Below are 20,220 nucleotides of genomic sequence, written 5' to 3'. Positions count from 1 at the left end.
ATTAACACCCTCTATTTAAAACTGGTAAAAAAAAAGATTCAGAAGCAACTTAGAGGCCTGCCCAAGGTCAAATAGCTACTTAAGAGGAGACAGTCTTAGAATTTTGATTTCCTAAACTAGTGCTATTTCCAAAGACTCAGTAAGTAAATATTTTCACCGTTCATAAAAGTGAAGGAAATCTTTCTTCACTGGGAAGTCTCAACTTCATTTGCTTCATTTTAGATGTTTACATTGGTAATACAGTTTTAGCTTGTGCCTATACAAATTCAAAAGTTACTCATTTTCCTGAGTAGATCGATAAGCTGAGTCAATGTTTGATCATGACTAGAACAAAATTATCAAAATTATGCCAGTGTATGGCCAGTGTAAATATAATGGCCTGGATACATCTCGTCTCTGTGCATAAAGAACAACATGGGATATTATTCTATTTTTGTGAGAATCTTAAACAACACTGAATCTGAATGAATGCCAAGCAGCAGACCACAGACTAGATATCAGTGGTCTAAGAAGTTTTTCACCAAGTATAACCCAGAATGTAAAACTTATTTGTGAGCTACTTTTTTGGGTACGATCATTAACATTCAAATCCAGGCACAGAGAAAAGTAGCTTATTTGCATAAATGAGAACATGGATAGGGAGTCACTAAACTGTGAACTCAAAAGCAGGAGACAATCTAATGACTGACATTTACATCTGATTGCAAAAGGTATTTCCTTTCAGATAAAAGGATTCTAACTCTGTAACCTCTGATGTATGTCATTTAATTTTTCATTTGGGTTGTACCTGTTACAGTCAAAACGTCTGCCCTACCCTCTTTATGCTACCCACCAACAATTTATCAAAGCTTGAAATGGTCACAGAAATGAACAGGTTGCTAATCAACATGTGAAAGCAAACAATATTGGTAGCCCAGTTCACAATAGGTATAGTCGGTTTCTCATTTTATTTTATATGAGTTATATCTGTTTAAAGCTATTATGGAGGTGATTCATGTCTCTGATGGAAAGCTTGATTACACAGTGTCCAAGAGCCCTCCTAATTCTGAAATTTTTTGATTCCACTCATTATACCATTTCTGGTCTCTTATTTTATGAACAACTAAAGGTAACAGAAACATAGGGTAAATTTAAATCAGCCACCTGTACTTCACCTAAAACATTAGTTCACGATTCTAAACTCGAAATATAAACTTCAATAAAATTAAAATTAAAATTTAGCAACAAGTAATATGAAAGGATGTAAAACAGTCAAAAGCATTGACCTTCAAATTTTTGCCACCTAATGGGGTTAGAATCCTTAAAAAAAAAAAAAAAACTAAAAAACTAAACTAAATGGCTTCCACAAAGCACTTGAAGGATTAATATCTGTCTTCTTCAATTACTGCCTGATAAAATATTATAATATAATCCTATAATTTCTGCACCACTTATTTGACACCTCAACTTTACATGAACACACTGTGTTTGAGCCAAATGTATTTTTTATGCATATGTGAAGCTAAGAAATGCAAGAATTTTGATCCCAGGGTACCTCAACCACATGTTCCATCACTGAGAAATTTTTAGACTAAGCAAAGGCAGGAAGAGTAACTTGGTGACCTTGTTCTTTGAACATAGAACCATCTCTTCTCTGTGATATCAGTGGCTCAACCAGTATGATTATATACATATTTTGAAACATATTTTTAAAAGGATATACCAAACTTTTTACCTATATTTCCAGAAGAAATGCACAAAATAGAATGGTTTTAATTTAGACATCAATTATTTCAATGATTGAAGAGAAGCACTGTCACATACTAAGATAATTCTAACTATTCCTTATTGTCATTAATAAAGAGATACTTCATTTTGCCAAAGTAATCTTTGTAACTTGGGTATAAATTCAATTTTAGGGGCGCCTGGGTGATTCAGTCAGTTAAGCGTCTGCCTTTGGCTCGGGTCATGATCCCAGGGTCCTGGGACAGAGCCCTGCATCAGGCTCCCTGCTCAGCGGGGAGCCTGCTTCTCCCTCTCCCCCACTGCTCGTGCTCTCTCTCACTCTCTCTCTCAAATAAATAAATAAAATCTTTAAAATTTTTTTATAAGTTAACTCAATTAGGAGACATCATTTTTAAGAAATTCATTCAGCAAATACTTTTACAAATTAATTCTGCTTAATAATCCAGATTTTTCTATATGCATTTATTTGCAGTGAGCTAATTTTCTGTGGAAATTAGTTTACATTCCTTAAGAACATATATCACTTGAGTATTTGTCAAATAAACTTTAGAAATATTCTAAGAATGCAGATAACATTGTTTTGTAATAAAAAAAATCACAACTCATAATAGTGCAGTAATCTACACATATATATACTCAAGACATTGTATGCTATTTTCCAGCAACTGTTAAGTTAGAAAGCTACAAAGTATATAAAGATGGAGATTTGTCTCTCGTAGAAAACTGCATCCTTAAAATGCCAAAATGCAAAATAAAAGACCTCAAATCAACCTTTAATGTTCTGTCATGCAACTTAGCTATAGAACATTCGGGCAAGATTTTCAGATTGGTTTGTTCTGCTGTGTTTTTAACCAGGTCAACAGTTTTACATGTCCTATAAGCAACAGGCCTTATAAAACAGTATAATGTTATTAAGAAATGCCTTTACACTGACTTAATATTAATCAATAAGGATAGAAACACATAGGAATTTAAGATGGCAATATCTGAACTGAATGCAAATAACGTGATTATGGACCATTTATGAACCAGTGTGATCGATCACACTGCCCTAAATAAAGGTCTTTGGGCATCTTCCACAAGCCAAGTTTCTCTTCTTCTAAGTTATCGTTGGTACAAGGTGTGATGACTCTCAGGCATCAATTAATATTAATTGGAAGCAGGCAAAGTATTAATTAAACATGATACTCTGATTATTTAAACCTTCTATTAAAGTTGATTATTCAGACCATGTTGATAGCCTGTTCTTTAAAAATGACTGATGATATCAAGCTTTACTGACTTCCACCAAGTCGACTATTTCCAACTCTTGAAGACAGAGGGAATAAATGAAGTGAGAAGAACACTGGAACAAGTCTAATAGAGAAACCGACTAATCTCAGACCCCCAAGGTCAAAGTAAAGTGATTCATATCTTGGCTTTCCTCAACACAAGACATGATTGATCAATCGAAGAGCAGGATTACAAACATTATACATCTCAATGATATGTTCTTTGCACTGTGTAACTTTGGGAACAATGATAGATTGCACAGTCTCCACACAAGTAATATCATAAGGCAAAACTCATTATATTTGCGAAGAAAAACACTTCAGTGTTTAAAAACAAAGGTACACATTAGCCTTCCCTACTACTACTAGGCATTTCATTTGATGGGGGGACGCTTTAAAATTCAGATATTCTTTGGGATTCTATCACCTTCATGGTTCAAACTTTGGACATTCTTGCTCCTCAATACTATTTTTACTCTTACGGAGTCAGCCACCATGCTATAGATAATTACAAAATGTTACAAAAATTTCCACAATAATTACTGTCATTTTACGTAAGTATGAAGTGCCTCTTAAAGGATTGATACTTCCTTAGATCCAAAACTACTCTTTAGAGAAGAAAACACTCTAAAAAGACACTGGGAACATTTTTAGCATTATAAATGTAATCATAGAGCAGGAATTTTACCCCAATTTTTAGGATTAGTGCTTTACAAGCTTTAAAGAGAAAGTGAGACATAATACAAGAAAGAAGTCATGAGCTAGTTATTTTGATTCCATTAATTTCCCAGTTTACCTCTCACTTGTTTTAACCCTTAGGGAACTGTACTATAAGTCATGCTTGTAACAGCACTTCCGAAATTACTCCCTAGAGTGACATTAGGTAATTTGAAAGATTTCCACTGAAATTAAATTATATGTAAAGGATAGTCAATTGTGATCATGAAAACTTATTCTACATTCTGTATATTTTAAATCACATTGTTATTTGCAGTGATCTAAATTAATGATCACTTTTTCTATTAGGTCACAATTTTAGCAAAATTTTATTGCTTAGGTGGAGGAGGATAGTAAAAGGCGTTATATGTTCAGCCGATGATTCATTTCACCAGCTGCCAGAAAGTTACACGTTGCAGCACACCTGGACACATGCACCCGTGACTGATTGGGAAACACATTTATCTTGGCATGTCACAAAGGAGATGGAATTATAATTATTCTCCCTTGTAACTAAAGGTATTTTGGAGCTGTATCTACCTACAAAATAATACAAATTACACATCTGGATGAGGTTCACATAACTTTACCATCTGTTCTCTATGTTCAACCATAAATATTTCCCAAATTGTTCCTTGTGTTTAAAAAATAAGATTGAGTTTTAAAAGACCTGGACTGATTGTCAATGTTATAGGGAAATGCTGTTTTTAAAATTAAGACACTGAATAAGTTGCTTAAAACCCTGAATTTCTTTGGTTGATAAGTACACAGTACAAATTTAGTCTTTGCTTTCCATTAAGGGGATTTTGTGGATTTCTCACATTCTGATTTTGAGAAAACAAACATGTTACCTAAGTTTTACACAGAATCTTTTAGGCAAAAATTGGATACTTAAGTACCCTAGTATAGCAGAACAAAAAAGTACCAGAGGTTTCTTTCTTCAACTAAGTCTTAGCAGTTACTAATTATCTTGACCTAAAATTCCATAGATTCTTACTTAATCTCTCCTGAGAAGTTCCTTAGTTTAAGACCTTAAAATATCAAATTAAAAGTATTTAGAAATATTTAATGACATTTGCAGAATCATGATTACCAGAAAATGAAAATACTTCGTCTGGCATACCCAGTGATAATAATCAGTCTGAATCAGTTTTGACAGTTACTTTTAAATTATTATGAAACTCTTATATCTTATGTTTTTCCTTTAAAATACTAATTTTCTCTGAATATAAAAAATTAAATGAAATCTGTACACAAGAAGAGGAGAGATCATAAAATGCATATTCAATTTCAGCGCTGAAAGTTTATGGAACAGGCTTCAATATGGTGTGAAATAAGTTTTCATATTTCTTTCAAAAATACTGAAGAAAGAGAATGGCTTAGGATATTGTAACCGAGGAAATACTCTAACATGAGTAACACTTTATGTTGTTCTTAAAATCAGAATATAATTACAGTAAAAACAACCAATTATGTAGAGATTAAAAAGTACAGTCACTAATATAGGCACTTTATACATATTAACTCATTACCACCACCCAATGAGGTAAGTGCTATAATTATTCTCACTTTTTTGAGATGAGGAAACTTCTTTGCAACAAAAACAACAAAACACCAAATCAATACAAAACTGTTCTTTAGTAGTTGTACATATTGAATCATGGACATTATCAACATGTAAAACTAAGACCCTTAAATTAAGAAAGAAAGAGAGAGACAGAAAATCCTTGAATGACATACTTTTCCAGTAGAATGAATCAGAAATTCAGATCAGGGTAATCATGGCATAAATAATTTCAAAATCTGCTTAATATACACAATAGGATTATATATACAGCAAATAAAACCAGACTTAAACTGTTAAACACCATTACAAGAGAATCTGAACTGTATCTATTCCACTGATACACCATATAACAAATGTCACACTATAGGGCCTATCCACAAACCTACAGCTTGCCTTTTTTTTTTTTTTCCTAAGAAATATTTCTTTTTTTTTTAAAGATTTTTTTATTTATTTATTTGAGAGAGAGAGCACAAGAGGGGAGAGGGTCAGAGGGAGAAGCAGACTCCCTGCCGAGCAGGGAGCCCGATGCGGGACTCGATCCCAGGACTCCAGGATCATGACCTGAGCCGAAGGCAGTCGCTTAACCAACTGAGCCACCCAGGTGCCCCTAAGAAATATTTCTGATACTAGATTTTAGTAACTGGGCTCTCTAAAGGGTCTTTAGACTTAAAAGACATAAACCATAGATATCTCTTTTATACAATAGAAATTCAATACATATTTTACATACATAAATCTAGTAAGAGCAATATGTGCTCTATGTTACCACTTACACACTATTCTCAAAAACAGTAAAAACAGGGCAACCTATTTATCTCTGTAATCAATAGATTTAGAGTCACAAAGTGGCTTATCATTTCAAAGTAATGCTAGAAGAAACTAGTTCCTGGTAAATGTATGTTCTCTACCACAATTCCAGTTATAAATATGAAAGTACTGTCATAAATTTCTCATATTTCTCAATAAAATAACTTTTTCACATGTTTAAATTACATATTGATTTGCATAACAGTTGAATCAGATAGTCTGAACATCATTTTAACCTCGATTGCTGGTTTGCGTGTTCAAAATTCTGACAACCCCACTACGTGGCCAGATCTAAGGGTGGCTTACTATCTCCCTCCCAATATACTTAGTGCCAGAATTTCTTTGTCTACCTTAATGTGAATTGTGAACACTTGAGCTTATTTTCTGATACTTAGGCAATTTCATACTGACTCACCTTTGTACATGTTTTGTTTCTTGGATGTCTTTCTCCCTTTTTCCTTCTCTCTCTCACTCTCACCCTTTCTCACTCTTTTTTACCTAAAAGTACTTGTTCATCATTTGAGACTCTACATAATAAGCACATCTCCTTAGACAGAGTTAAGTATTTCCTCCTTTACTCTCTGTCAAATTGAGTAAATAATCTATTATGGCATCATACTATGTTACTTTCATTTGTTTACATATTTGACTAACTGACTAGACCATAAAATCGTAAATACAAGTTTTATTCATCATGTAAGAAGTTCCTAGCACATTGGTTGAAACATGGTAGATGTTTAATGAATGCCAGATGAGTTAAATTACTTAATAATTCAGTCCATATCTCACATGGCATTTCTTAAAATTTCCCTCTTCTGCCCATAGATTATGTTGCTTTCCTGTATAAAGTCAAACGTTTTTATGGAAACCACAAAAGTCACTTATCTAAGTCCTGAGTTAAAAATAATTCAATTAGGAACATTATGTAAGTCATCATCAAATTACCTAATCATCAAAAGTATTACCTAGGAACAAAAAGTAAAAGCAATCATCCAGCTACTAAAATTTACAAGTTTTTATAGCATTCTGCAGTTACTTCTCAGCTTTCATAACTAACTGTTCATTAATTGTATTATTCTCTTTAATTGAATAGTTACCAAAAAACTCACATGAATTATTAGAAAAAATCAATTTTTAGAGTTCATGTCTTATGGAACATTTGTAGGCAGCTGAAAGTCCATGTTAAGTTGTATATAGGCTTTTATGAAATGGATTACTTAAAATATAACTTTATTATTTTATACTTTCAGGTTATCAGATAATTTAGTGTTGAATGTGGAATAGACAATAAAGTTATGTACATCTAATTTATAATAAATTCAAATAAATTTTATCTGCCTAAGAAAATGATGATAAGGAGGAGGATAAGGATAAAGTTAATTAGCCCATACTGAGGACCTTCTTTAGGTCTGCTTTTTCAATTGTTTAACGTTACATTTTATTCCTCATAAATATTTCAGAGTAAATATGGCAACTTACTTTTCAGGATTTTCCACTTCTTCAGTAACAAAGTTGAGATAGAACCTAAAAAGATATAAATGAGTTATAAATTATCAACATACTTTACACTTATAACCCAAAGTGTCAATTTTTAAACATTTACAATCAAACTCAGAATTATAAAAAATTTAAAAACAAATACTTATTGTAAGATAAAAATCTCCAACAAAGTTCCCACAAATCGTTTTTCTATTAAACCATAAGTATAGAGTTATTTTTTTATTTTTTAACATTTTTATAGAGGTATAACATATGAACAGTAAAGTGCACAAATCTTAATCAACAACCTGATGAATTTTTACATATTTATACACCCATGGAACCAACAAAAAGATCAAGAGATAAAACATTCCTAGAACCCTAGAAGGTTCCCTTATGGCCCTTTCCAGTCAATACCATTCTCTTGTAAAGGCAACTGTTATTCGATTATCACCTTTGATTAGTTTTACTTGTTTGATCACAATAGACTAATATTGGGGTTCCTGAGTGGCTCATTTGGTTAAGTGTCTGCCTTGGGCTCAGGTCATGATCCCAGTGTTCTGGGATCGAGCCCCGCATCGGGTTCCCTGCTCGGCGGGGAGTCTGCTTCTCCCTTTCCCTCTACCTACTTGCCTGCCTCTCTACCTACTTGTGCTCTCTCTCTTTCTCTCTCTCTGTCAAATAAATAAATAAAATCTAAAAAAAAAATAAAAACCACAATAGACTAATATTTGCTTGTATTACTATTATACAGTAATTATTTTTTTGTGCATCTGGCTTTTTTTTCTGGACTTTTTTTTTTGTGAGTCTCATCCATGCTGTTATATGTAGCAATAATTCATTATTTTTATTGATGTTCATTTTATTACACCATACATTCTACTGTTGATGGTTTTGGATTACTTCCAACTTATAGCTGTTATAATAGATAACATAAATATGCCCGTACATGTTTTTGGGGGGACCATGCAATCATTTCTCTCCAGCATATACTCAGAACTCAGAATATGATCATTGGGTCATGGGGTAGATGTATGTTTACTGCCAAACAATTTTTTCCCGTTTTTGCACTCCCAGCAATATAGGAGATTATCATGTTTCAGTGAGTGGGGAAAGCAAAGTGGGAAACCCACAGTATTTCTCCTCAAGGAGCCCATGGTTTATAGAATTGCCAATAGAATAGTGTGACAGAACACAAGCGTCAGTGCTGGACCATACACAGGGCACAGTGGGAGCCAGGGACGAGGCCTAACCCAGACTGGCAAGTCAGGAAGGTTTTCTAGAGAAGGCATCACCCAAGTGGAGTCTTCAGAAATGCTCAACATCTGAGCCCTAGTGAAGTGGTGAAGGACAGTCCAGACTGAGTACACCGCATGAGCATGGGGGTGTGAGCAACAGTTTACTATTTTGCACTGCAAAGTGTGGCAGGAGCAGTAAGAACAGAATTTAAGTACCAGATGGCCTTTGGCTTCCAGGAATCCAGATTTTAGTGGTGTTGGCAAGTCAATCAAAGCTTGTAGAGCAAGAGATGTATGACAATAGCATTTCACAGTTTTAGGGAGTTGGCCATATATAAACACAAGAGGGCAAGTAGGAACTGACAATGGTATCAAAGATAATAGAGTCTCAATTTGCACTTCTTCCTTTCCATTCACTGTTTTCTGGTATATGCCCATCCAAATAACCTCAAGTTACAAGACTATGCAGTTTTCCCAAGTTCTGAACACTTTTCTGGATCCCTCACATGACAAAAAGCATTCTAGGTATATAATATTTCACTTTCAAGTTTCATAGGATTACAAATATTACCCTAAAGTTATGGCCCTAGAGAAATTCAGATTCCTTTCTTTTACTTCGTGACTCTACTTATCCTACCCAGAAAATGTCTACCACCTTGTACCCTTATTTTTCCAATCGAAAGGGACTGCTCAAGACTCTTTAAAGCCCTTATAATTCTTTTTTTGTATTATGTTCAGTTAGGCAACATATAGTTCTTTTTCCAGGTTCCAAGATGTACAACTGACGTAGACTCCATCCTCAAATAAGCATACATAGATAACTGAATTGTGAAGATGGGAAAACCAAGGGATCATATGGGAGAGCTAAGCATATAAAGACAAAGACATTTCTACCTCTTCATTTGATAGGCTTAGGTCATTTCCACAAAATAAAAAGTCGTATTTTCAAAACACTCTTCTGCTCTCTTATTTTTCTGCAGAAGGCAAAACAGCCATTATATAGATACACAGAAGCTTGGGTCTATAAGTACAAATTTTTCTATTACTTAAAACCAAATGGCTAAAATATTAGCCCAACAGCTTTAATATACTTAAAGTATCTCATAATTTAAAATAAGAAAGAGAAACCTGTCTTATCTTTATAAAAACCCATCTAAATTCACAACTAGGAAGTTGATGTTCATGGTTGTCAAAAACTAGACAACAAGTCCAAAATGGAGTTGCTTATGCTAAGCCCCACAACACCAAACCAAGATAATTATAGTTTCTGCTCTCCCAGGAAAGGAATTTTAAACCAATCAGGAATCACTTGATTGGTACTAGTTAGGTAATCTTCCTGACAGATCCCTGCCATTGCTTACATGAAAGTAACCTTGCAAAAACCAACCTGCTTTTTTGCCTACACTAAGTTGTTTGTTCCTGCTCCCTTCTGCCTATAAAAGTCTCATTTTATGCAGTTCCTCAGAGCTCCTTTCTATCTGCTAGATTAAATGCTACCTGATTCAAATCAACTTTTGCTCAAATAAACTCTTAAAAATTTTAATATGCTTCAGTTTATCTTTTAAGAAGGTTAAGGCATCTAATATTTTAAGGACTATGTCTTAAGTAGAAGCATTTGAATAGCTGACAGAACAGTAGCAGTAAAGGTGATCTAAAAAGTTAGCAGTCAAGTTTATTTTTTAATGACTAGAAAGTAAGCTTCTAAAAATAGAGGCTGTAGTTACACCACGAAGGCAAGCAACAATCAATACTTATATCTGGGATATGCACTCTGAGGGATTTCATGTGTTATAAGGCCAAAGCAATGGGAAGTACAGGAAGAACACGCAGGAAAAAAAAAAAGAAAGAAAGAAAGAAAACCCAAATATAAAATAACACACACACATACACACACAAATGTTTCCAGGCTTCTCATGTCAAAAATATCCAGTTCCTTCTTAATAGTTGTTTTAAAAACTGGTATTTTCCAACAATGTTTACAGCAAGAAAGGAAATATTTGTGAAAAAAGGAACACAATTTCAAATATTTGCCAGAGCTCCAGAGAATAGAGGAAAGGAAAGGGCTTGGGGCAGGGTGGGGGTGTGAAGGAGAAAGCTTCTTACTTTGGTCCAAACATTCACATCCTGTGGGAAATACACCTTTATGCTTTCCTAGTCTCCAGCAATGAGTCCATAGCATTCTCCTTGCTTTACATCTCCTCAAGGCCTCTCGAGAATGTTCACAAGATCTATTGTTTCAGCTTTTCCATAATTGTGTATAAAAAGTACCACAAAGCTGGCAATGCATCCCAGTACCCAACTATGAATTATTTTAAAAAGAAGCTTATTCTTTAGATTAGATCTGACACAATGGTACAAAATAATCCCAGCAGGTACTTTAGAAAGACTAAATCCACCGAGGATTGGATTTAAAAGGGAGAAAAAAGACATGGAAAAATTTTCTATTACACAGTTTTAAAAAACCCCACGAAGCAATATTTAGCTTTGGATCAGGATATGGGACTGAAATTGGTTGAGTTCCCTTGGGCCACGAGGAAGACTGGCAGACATATCTCTCTAAATGCAGACATTGGCAATAATATTAAAGTTGCTCTGACCCAACTCTGTGACCTGGCTGGGTTAATGATTTCTTTCCCCCTAATCATGTTTCTGTGAAGGAGTTTTCATCATTCTGAAAAGGTTCTGCACTGCTCATAGCCAAAAGCCTACTGTAATCAGACCCAAGGTTTGGCAGGGTCTTTTTCCTATTCACCATGTCAAAGTTGAATTGCTAACAGAGCAAGGCCTCCCCATCCACAAAGGTCTCGCTGCTTTTACTTACACCCTAGGTGGTTAAGTTCTGATGACAGTAGCTGCTTCTGTCTGACTTATTTGCAATGCCCCCCACACTTTTTGTTTGCATCAAACGTTGTCACGGCAGCTGCATGGGGAGTGGAGACTCATTTACAGTGTCCCATTTATAATTCCATCACCTAGTCTTGTCATTATACTGCGAAAGACAGAGAGAGGTCAGAGAGGCAGGATTACATTTGGGAAGGGAATAAATACCCCTCTCTGTGAACTCTTTTTGTCTCCATCTTGTTCCACGTACAACCAGGTATTAGCTTTTTCTCTGGAACTCTGAGCCAAGAGACGATTTCTTCTAGACATGGTTTCCTTTTTCTAAGACTGATGGCCATAGATTAACAACCAGATTATTTCTACCTATCCACAATGCAGCATTCAGGTAGCATAACAACCCCGTTAGAGAAATGCAGTTACTCCTCTGTCTCTGCACAAGCCACTTGTATCAGGTAACACTGCATTTAAAATCCCAGTCTTCATTTCCAGCACTATACTCGAACCCCTCTTAAGAATAGGAGAAAATCAACAGTTTCCTCTTCTTTAAAATAGGGAGTGGAGGGGCGCCTGGGTGGCTCAGTTGGTTAAGCGACTGCCTCCGGCTCAGGTCATGATCCTGGAGTCCCTGGATCGAGACCCGCATCGGGCTCCCTGCTCGGCAAGGAGCCTGCTTCTCCCTCTAACCCTCCCCCCTCTCATGTACTCTCTCTCTCTCTCTCATTCTCGCTCTCTCAAATAAATAAATAAATCTTTAAAAAATAAATAAATAAAATAAAATAGGGAGTGGAGAGAAGGATCATATGGGTAAAAGTATAAACAAAAGTTCATGTAAACCCCACATTCCCTGTAAAGAGAGCATTGAAATACATTTCTGGGCCCCAAATGGGGCCACTGGGTCCCCAAATGCCAACTCTGGGATCTATACTTACTTCCTTATTCCTTATTCATTTTCTATTTTTCTCTTCCTTGTCCCTTATGCTTTGAAAGATTTCTATAAAAGCATATCCTATAAAAGCTTCCTGTCTTCCACCCCACTTTGCGGTTCTCTAGACTCTTGAAAGTAGAGACTGCCCACTTCATGAATTGTTAAATAAAGTCTGTCTATATCACCCAAATTATTTTTTAAATCATTTTAACACAAGCAGCATTTTAGGTTCAGCATCAATAAAACAAAATATTATGATAATAAGATAATTTAAAATGAAAAGAGTGAGAAAAATGGAAAAATCCCTCAGCCCTCCAAAGCCTACAGAAGTAGAGGAGGTTTGCTCAACACGAAGCTGCTGACCTGAATATCTGGTACTGGTAGTGGGAGAGTGAGTTGGATAGAAGAATATTTTAAGATTCCGTGGTAACAGATGCATGGCACTCAAAGGCAAAAGAAACTTCATTCAATAGAATTAATCAAATCTCCTTTGTGACTATCTCCACATTCCACATTCCTGATTGAATATTGCTGGGCTCCCAACACTTGGCTCTAGCTGAAAGCTTTTACCACCTCCCCACTTCACTCTGGTCTCTGGGTTACCCTCCCAGTAGCTTGGCTACTGCCCCAGGGCACCAGAGCTTTGATGCAGGCTGAACAGCCACAGAATGGTGGATTCTGCTACTAACCCTGTGATCACAACTCTGTTCTTCTCTCTGCCCAGCACCACATTGTGCTTTGGACAAAAATAAAAAGACTTCAAATTCACTGTGTGATTCAAGATTGATACTTACACACAATAGCTGTAAGAATATTTCTTGAATACACAAATATTTTATCCTATACCACTTAGAGCTACAACCTTCTAATGCCTTTCAAACATACTTTGCTTCAAAAGCTAGGTTAAAATTTTAAATTCCTATACTCTCCTAATTTTCCTCTAATGCTATATTTTCACAATTCAATGAGATTAATAGGGTAAATACTCCATATTTTTATATTCCATGCACTAACTGGAAGGTAAGAATCTAAAAACTAAAGAAACGGAAGTAAATAAAATTTATATTAAATGCATTTACATAATTTCTGAGTTAGTGTGGTTTCCTGATACTATTTTTATGTTCATAGAACATTCTCACAGATAAAGTTGCACAACTATTAGCTCTATAAATAATTTTTAAAAAGAGATTTTGCTACTAATAACTCCAAAACAGTGAAATTTAATTTTACTACAATGATTGTGATGGTTAAGCAATACTTTTCTACCTAGTGGGCTTTCTTGCAACAGTCATTTCCACTGAGTCTTAGATCAATAAAATTTAATCAGTAAAAAATCACACCCTTAACCATGATTATTGTTATTCAAGTTCCTGAATAAAATAAGGCATAAATACAAAGTTCTAATGCTTCAGCCAGAATGGTTATCACAGCTTAACATGCACAAAGGAAATGTACCCATGGCATAGTGATTTTGATCATCTTTGCTGAATATTTTGCTTTTCAAATGTTGAGGAAATCTTAAGGAATTTGTAAGAGCCTTAAATGTAACAGATTATCTAGTATACCTGTTTTCACCATCTTAGTTTTTCCTACCCTGCTTTTCGAGTATCATTTTACCTTCTGGGAACACCTTACTTATTTCTATATCTGAATTATTTCATTCTCATAGGACAGTAGAGAAAAATCAATCACTATTCACAAACAACCTTGGAGCTTCAACTGAAAGACCTTTTGACAAGCAAAGAATTAATCTTCAATTTCTCATGGCACTATTATGTCCTCACTGATACAGACTTATAAGTGATTTGCATTGGTTAATGTCAGCGAGTTCTCTTGCTCAATTGTAGACCCCAACAGTTAAAACCAGAAATAGACAAAACCACTTAACTCATGCTCTAACTAAACCCATTGTGCTTATTTCTTATTGTACTTTCTTGAGGCACAAAGACATTTTGCAATGACCAGAACATTCTAACCACTGGACCAGAAAAGCCCTGTTAACAACGGAATGCCTAGAAGACCACACCCCACATGTCCCCTTTCCTACCCATGATCAAGGGCTGAACACATACTCACCCCACCCATGATTACGTGCACCCTGTCTGCTCTCTTGCACTTACCCCCCAAACCTCTCCCTACAAAACCATAGGTGTTCATCTTACAGGCAGAGAGGTCGATTGTTAAGGCTTGAGCCTGCCACCTCCCCCAGGTGCCAGCATCTGAAATAAATTTCTCTTTCCCTTTTTCAAACCCTCGTTGCTTGAGTTATTGGCTTCTCTAGCAACAAGTTCATCTGAGTTTGTTCAGCAACAGTATTGGCAAGCCCAGTCAGGAGCTGTACTTTCAATTTGTTCAGCCCCCTCAGGATTCCCCAGGATGGAGCAGTTGGCCCTGGCAATGTGCACCAGGCCTCCCCATTTATTTCCTGAGTTAGTGGCTGTAACAGATCTTTTGGCAATATTAAGACCCACATTTGTTTGTTTTTTATAACATCAGGCTAAATCTAATAGTTAACTTGACTGAAAAACTCAGTTATGCTTACATTAAGTCATATGCACAGTAAGTGGCCTGGTGGAGGGAGCCACACCATCTTTCTCACTTCAAGAAAGGCAGATTGTGCTGGATTGTGGCTATTCCCACTCATCTAGCATCTTGCTTGGCACTTAACCAAAATACATGAAGGAATTAATGACCCATACAAACCATCAGATCTAGAGATATCAACTTACCAGCCAGCATATGCATACATTCCATAATAAAAAGCCAGTGGCAACCCCATAATACTCGCATCTCTTCCTGAGAAGGCATCTTTAAAGTGTTGTGTTTGCCCTGTAATGAGAACAGAAAGATTTTAGGATTTTTCAAAGAATTGGTTATTATTCATTCTTTAACCATAAAAACATGGAGAAAGAAATGGGAGGGTTGGGGATGAACTATACTGTTTCAGGTCCAGATTTCTCACTTCCTGCTCATTACCAGATTCATCTATTAATACTATATCCATTCTAGAGGAGGAGTCCCGAAGGTATATTGATCACCACTGACACTATTTCACATTTCTCTTTTAATAAAATTATAGCAAAGAGCAAAGCAGTTCCTTGTTTGAGTGTGCCTCTACTCTTACAGAGTTTGAGCATAAAAGAAGACTAAAGAATAATCTGTAAGCTATACAGATTACAGTTTACAGGAGTATGATAAAATTCTTTTAAATAAATAAAGCACAAATAATGCTTGTGTTGGGGAGAAAGAATTTCCTCTGCCCTTTAAAATCCTTCTAGCTGGACTAAGAATCAAACTAACATGAGACAGATTAACAGGAGAAAATCAAATTTAATAGCATACATATAGGGAACCCCCACAGACATGGAAATTCCAAAGACAGTGAGGCAATATGATAGTTACATGAGCTAAGAAGGGGAGTAGGGTTCTGAGGATATAAAGGGGAGAAAGAACATTAGCAGGAAGGTAAAAGGAGATGTTTGGAAAACAAAAGTTGCCCTACTATGTAAGATGAATCTCTTAGGTAAAGAGGAAACTATCTTGTTAATAGCTCAGGGGGAGGTAAAGAGCTTTTCCTGAATCTGCTGGGTTTTGATTGCTTTTAACTCAAAATAATGTTCATGTCAAAGTAGCCCATCTCGGGGCAGACTGCCCTTGGCATCTACACTTGGAAAGAAATATCCACAGTTCTACTCTCAAAGAGGAGGTAGCAAAAAACCCAAGAACCACCTTCTCATATCATTTAATTTTCATTCTGCTTTCTATTTTCCCCGGTAGTCTATTAAGTACTCACAGTGGTAGAAAACCCTGTGGACCAACTCTGCCTTCCAAAGCTTCTTGTGTAAATAAAGTTTCATTGGAGCACAGCCAGGCCCACTTATTTGTGTATTAGGATTGATATTATCAGTCTATGGTTGATTTCACTCTGCAATGGCAGAGTTGGGTAGTTGTGAAGGAGACTGTATCGCAAGCAAAGTTGAAAATATTTACTATCTGGCCCTTTACAGAGAAAGTCCACTGACCCTGGCTTAGAGAATGGCATGATTTCCTTCTAGAAACACTGAAAAGAAATTATACTGAATTTTAAAATAGATAGTTCTTAACAAATTTTGCATCAACGTGTGGATTGAATGCTTTAATTCATAACATTTTTCCCTACTTTGTGAATCATACTGGGCCTTTTTCTTGTATATCCTTTGGATAATTACCAAAAATAAATAAATAAATAATTCAGATTTAGCCAATATTCAAAGTTTAACATAAAAAGTCTCTTTCTTAAAGAAAATAGCAAATGAGATCACCAAAATGGGAAATGTGATTTTGTTTCAAAATTGGTCTTCACTCAAGTAAATAAAAGAGGGATGGGCTTATAAGGATACAGAATATTTATCACTGTGTTATTTTTCTGTAGAAATAATAATTTTTTAGTTTAACTATGTGCCATGCAATATTTGAGATACACTTATATAAAATATAATCCATTGTTTATCTGAAAAAAAAAAGAGGGATGGGAGGTAGATGATATATGTGATTATGACCCTCTCTCGTCACTGAAACCTCAGTTGTTGCCTGGGTTGCCCAGACAACAATATATATTAATATAATATGTATGAGCTTTGAGACCAAAAATGGAGAAGGTTGAGTTGTACAGTAAATAATTTTTCCCTCAAAGTATCCAGTTCCAAAATATAGTTCATTTAAAAAAAAAAATGACACAGTGAATTCAGAAATGCCTGTTTTACTAAAACATCTCTGTGTCCTCATAGAAGGGAAATATAAATACTGGAGCTCAGATAAAAACATCTGTTGAATATTCTTTTATCATGATATATGGTCTCCTTGGCCTAAAGAGATAATATTCTAAGAGTAGAGTACTGAATAAGCAATAAGAAAAACCAAACGTTATTGAAGATCAGGTCCTAAAGCATAAATCCTAAAAAGTGTTATTTTGAGAGTATTACAAAAGAGAGGCTTTTTTAGACTTCAGGAATATTTTGGATGAATAACAGAGGTCTCAGGAATATGAAAGTCATAATATTCAAAGGAAAGTTTAACAAATCCTCAAAAGTACAGAACATACAACTATTTTCAGGATCTGATTAGAGTGGAAATAAATGCACGCTCTGTATTAGTAAAGCTTTTATCTTCCTGGAGTTTCAAATTAATGTGAAAAATTTGTGATTAAGTTAGAAAGAAAAATCAACATTTTGTATTAATAGAGTAAATATGCTTGCTAAGAATGCTCTCCAAAATAATAAAATTTACTTTAAATGTAGTAATATTCTTACAGCATTTCTCTATTAGGTGAGCTATAAAAGGAAGCCTGTTCACATTAAGCACTGATAGATAGCGTAAGTATTAATTAAAGGATCATTCTATTTTAAGTGTTGAAAAAGATCCAAAAGATATATTATGATCTCTGTTCTTAAGGAATTTACAATAAAATAGCATTTGGAAAACTTCACCTCATCTCACATACATATATAAATAGGTGGTAAAAAAAAAAAATGACTACAGTCTTATATTAGAGTTTTAAAGGATAGTATATCATCTTTTGGAACCTAAACTAGACCTGAAGTAGGGTCAATGACTCAGGGTCTCTGCGCTTTCCAAACATGGAAGAAACTCCTTACAGAAGACTAAAGAGTTAGCTCATAAAAAAAAAAAAAAAAAAAGCACTAACAAAACAGATTATGTTCTCTACATTTCTAATGGATCAGATAAAATGAGCAGGCCAGCTCTGTGGTGGCCAATGTGAATTAGAAGAGCGAGCTCACATCTTCTCTTTAGTGTAAGCCATAGCATTAAAATCTTTATTGTGTTTACTCTGAGTTGGCTGAAGTTGCTGGATTTGATGCAATCATTTAGCCAGGAGAGTTCTAAGATCTTCCATTAGTAAATGTACAAGAGCAGCTCCCTTGCCCTAGCTACAGAGTGACAGATCTTTCAGTGTTTGTTATTGTTTGATGCCTCTACCATCAGCGATTATTTTGCTGAATTTTGGCATTTCCTTTTGCTTTGTGTAATTCTTCTCCTGCAACTTCATAAAATTTCTCTCTAAATTCCCTTTCCTGGAACAGACAATATCAATGGAAACACCAAACATTTAAGATGCCCAAATTATATGTCACTTTTTCACAATTTCATCTCACTTTCCTATTCCCTATTATCAAGCCCACTGCCAATTAATTCACCTGGACCTCCTATGCTTCCAACAACTTCCACTGAATCCAAGCAATTGCATGTACCTTCTTCCCTAAACAGCTGAAACTCTAAATACATCACCTGCTCAAACATCTCATCTTTTCTTATTAAACAGTCAACTCTACATATACTCCCCGAAAATGATATTACATTCCCATAGAAAAGCATATCTTACTTTAAAAATAAAGTAACAATAAAAATTAAGTTTTTACAACCTTTTTTTTTGTCAGATAATATTTGGCTTTTAGGAATGCTATTCCCATATCTGACTCCCCTTCCATCAAGACTATTCTCAAGGTAAAAGTAATAATAGCCATAGAGTAAAAGAATTACTGGTCATCTTTCATTATTTTCCAGATATCCTTTTTTCTTTAGTCTTTATTACTATTAGTGAACTATTTTAAAGTAAATATAAGAGGATATAGTTATCTGTAGTTGAAACTAATGGCAGATTTGTTTTTCCACTTTGAGTTTTCACTCCAAAGAGTTTATATGGAGAGAATTCACTGATGCCTTATTTTGTTGCTTGGCCCAGTCTTAATTCTGTTGTTGCCATTCAGCTGTAAATACCAATGCACTCCGCCCCCCCCCCCCCCAAGTGCAGCAGTCTTTCAAATCAATTCGATGACAGTATAGAGTCTAAGTTCCACAAACAGAGACTAATTAAGGGATTCTGCTAATACAAGCGGAAGTTAGTGCTAGGAAAGATCAAAAGCAGATACGTATTTTAAAAAGCATTTACTTTCCAGTCCATACCTTTAATTAGCTGCATAACTCCAGGAACTATAATTATCAGAATTGCTGTGAGCTTGCAAAAGGTTAGGAAAATCTGGATCCGGGTGCTCCAGCTGACACTCATGCTGTTTAGGACCATAACTACAGCTGCAAACAAATAGATGAAGTTACAGAAGGTGAATTCTCATTGGCATGAAGACATTTTAGGTCCTTGCTATTCAAAGTGCCACCCATTAACCAGCAAAGTTGGCATTACCTGGAGGCATTTTGGAAATGCAGAATTTCAGGAACTGCCCTAGACCTAATAGATATATTTCAACAAGATGTCTCAGTGATTTTTATGCACACCTTGAAGTTTGAGAAGCTTGGATAAAACCACCAGACAGTAAAAATTCATTTCTTGGTCTTTGTATATGTCAATAAGAGTGGGCATATACTGTACTTTCTTAAAAATCATATAAAAATATCTTCTAACTGGCTCAGTTGGTTGAGCGATTGCCTTCGGCTCAGGTCATGATCTTGGAGTCCCTGAATCGAGTCCTGCATCGGGCTCCCTGCTCGGCAGGGGGTCTGCCTCTCCCTCTGACCCTAACCCCTCTCATGTGCTCTCTCTCATTCTCTCTCTCTCAAATGAATAAATAAAATCTTTAAAAAATATATGTATCTTCTAACCAAATCCTAAAGTCATCATCATATGCAATCAAATTGCTG

General features: G+C 35.3%; 1 protein-coding gene across 2 annotated transcripts in view; it reads right to left on the bottom strand.

Annotated features, from left to right (window-relative positions):
* Nucleotides 1-20,220, bottom strand: part of SLC7A11 (solute carrier family 7 member 11) — a 73,166-nt gene that overhangs the window by 36,892 nt on the left and 16,054 nt on the right. For both annotated transcript variants that reach the window (XM_044912617.1, XM_021679343.1), the window contains exons 4-6: nt 19,531-19,656; nt 15,300-15,399; nt 7,567-7,611 (exon numbers count right to left, since the gene is read on the bottom strand). In XM_044912617.1, the coding sequence (XP_044768552.1) occupies nt 7,567-7,611; nt 15,300-15,399; nt 19,531-19,656 (271 nt within the window). The remainder of the gene's footprint in view (nt 1-7,566; nt 7,612-15,299; nt 15,400-19,530; nt 19,657-20,220) is intronic.

Source organism: Neomonachus schauinslandi, chromosome 2 (genome assembly GCF_002201575.2).
Source record: "Neomonachus schauinslandi chromosome 2, ASM220157v2, whole genome shotgun sequence".
In the NCBI taxonomy this organism is placed as follows: Eukaryota; Metazoa; Chordata; class Mammalia; order Carnivora; family Phocidae; genus Neomonachus; species Neomonachus schauinslandi.
Note: the sequence above shows the minus strand (reverse complement) of the source record. Positions and strands in the feature narration are given on the sequence as shown.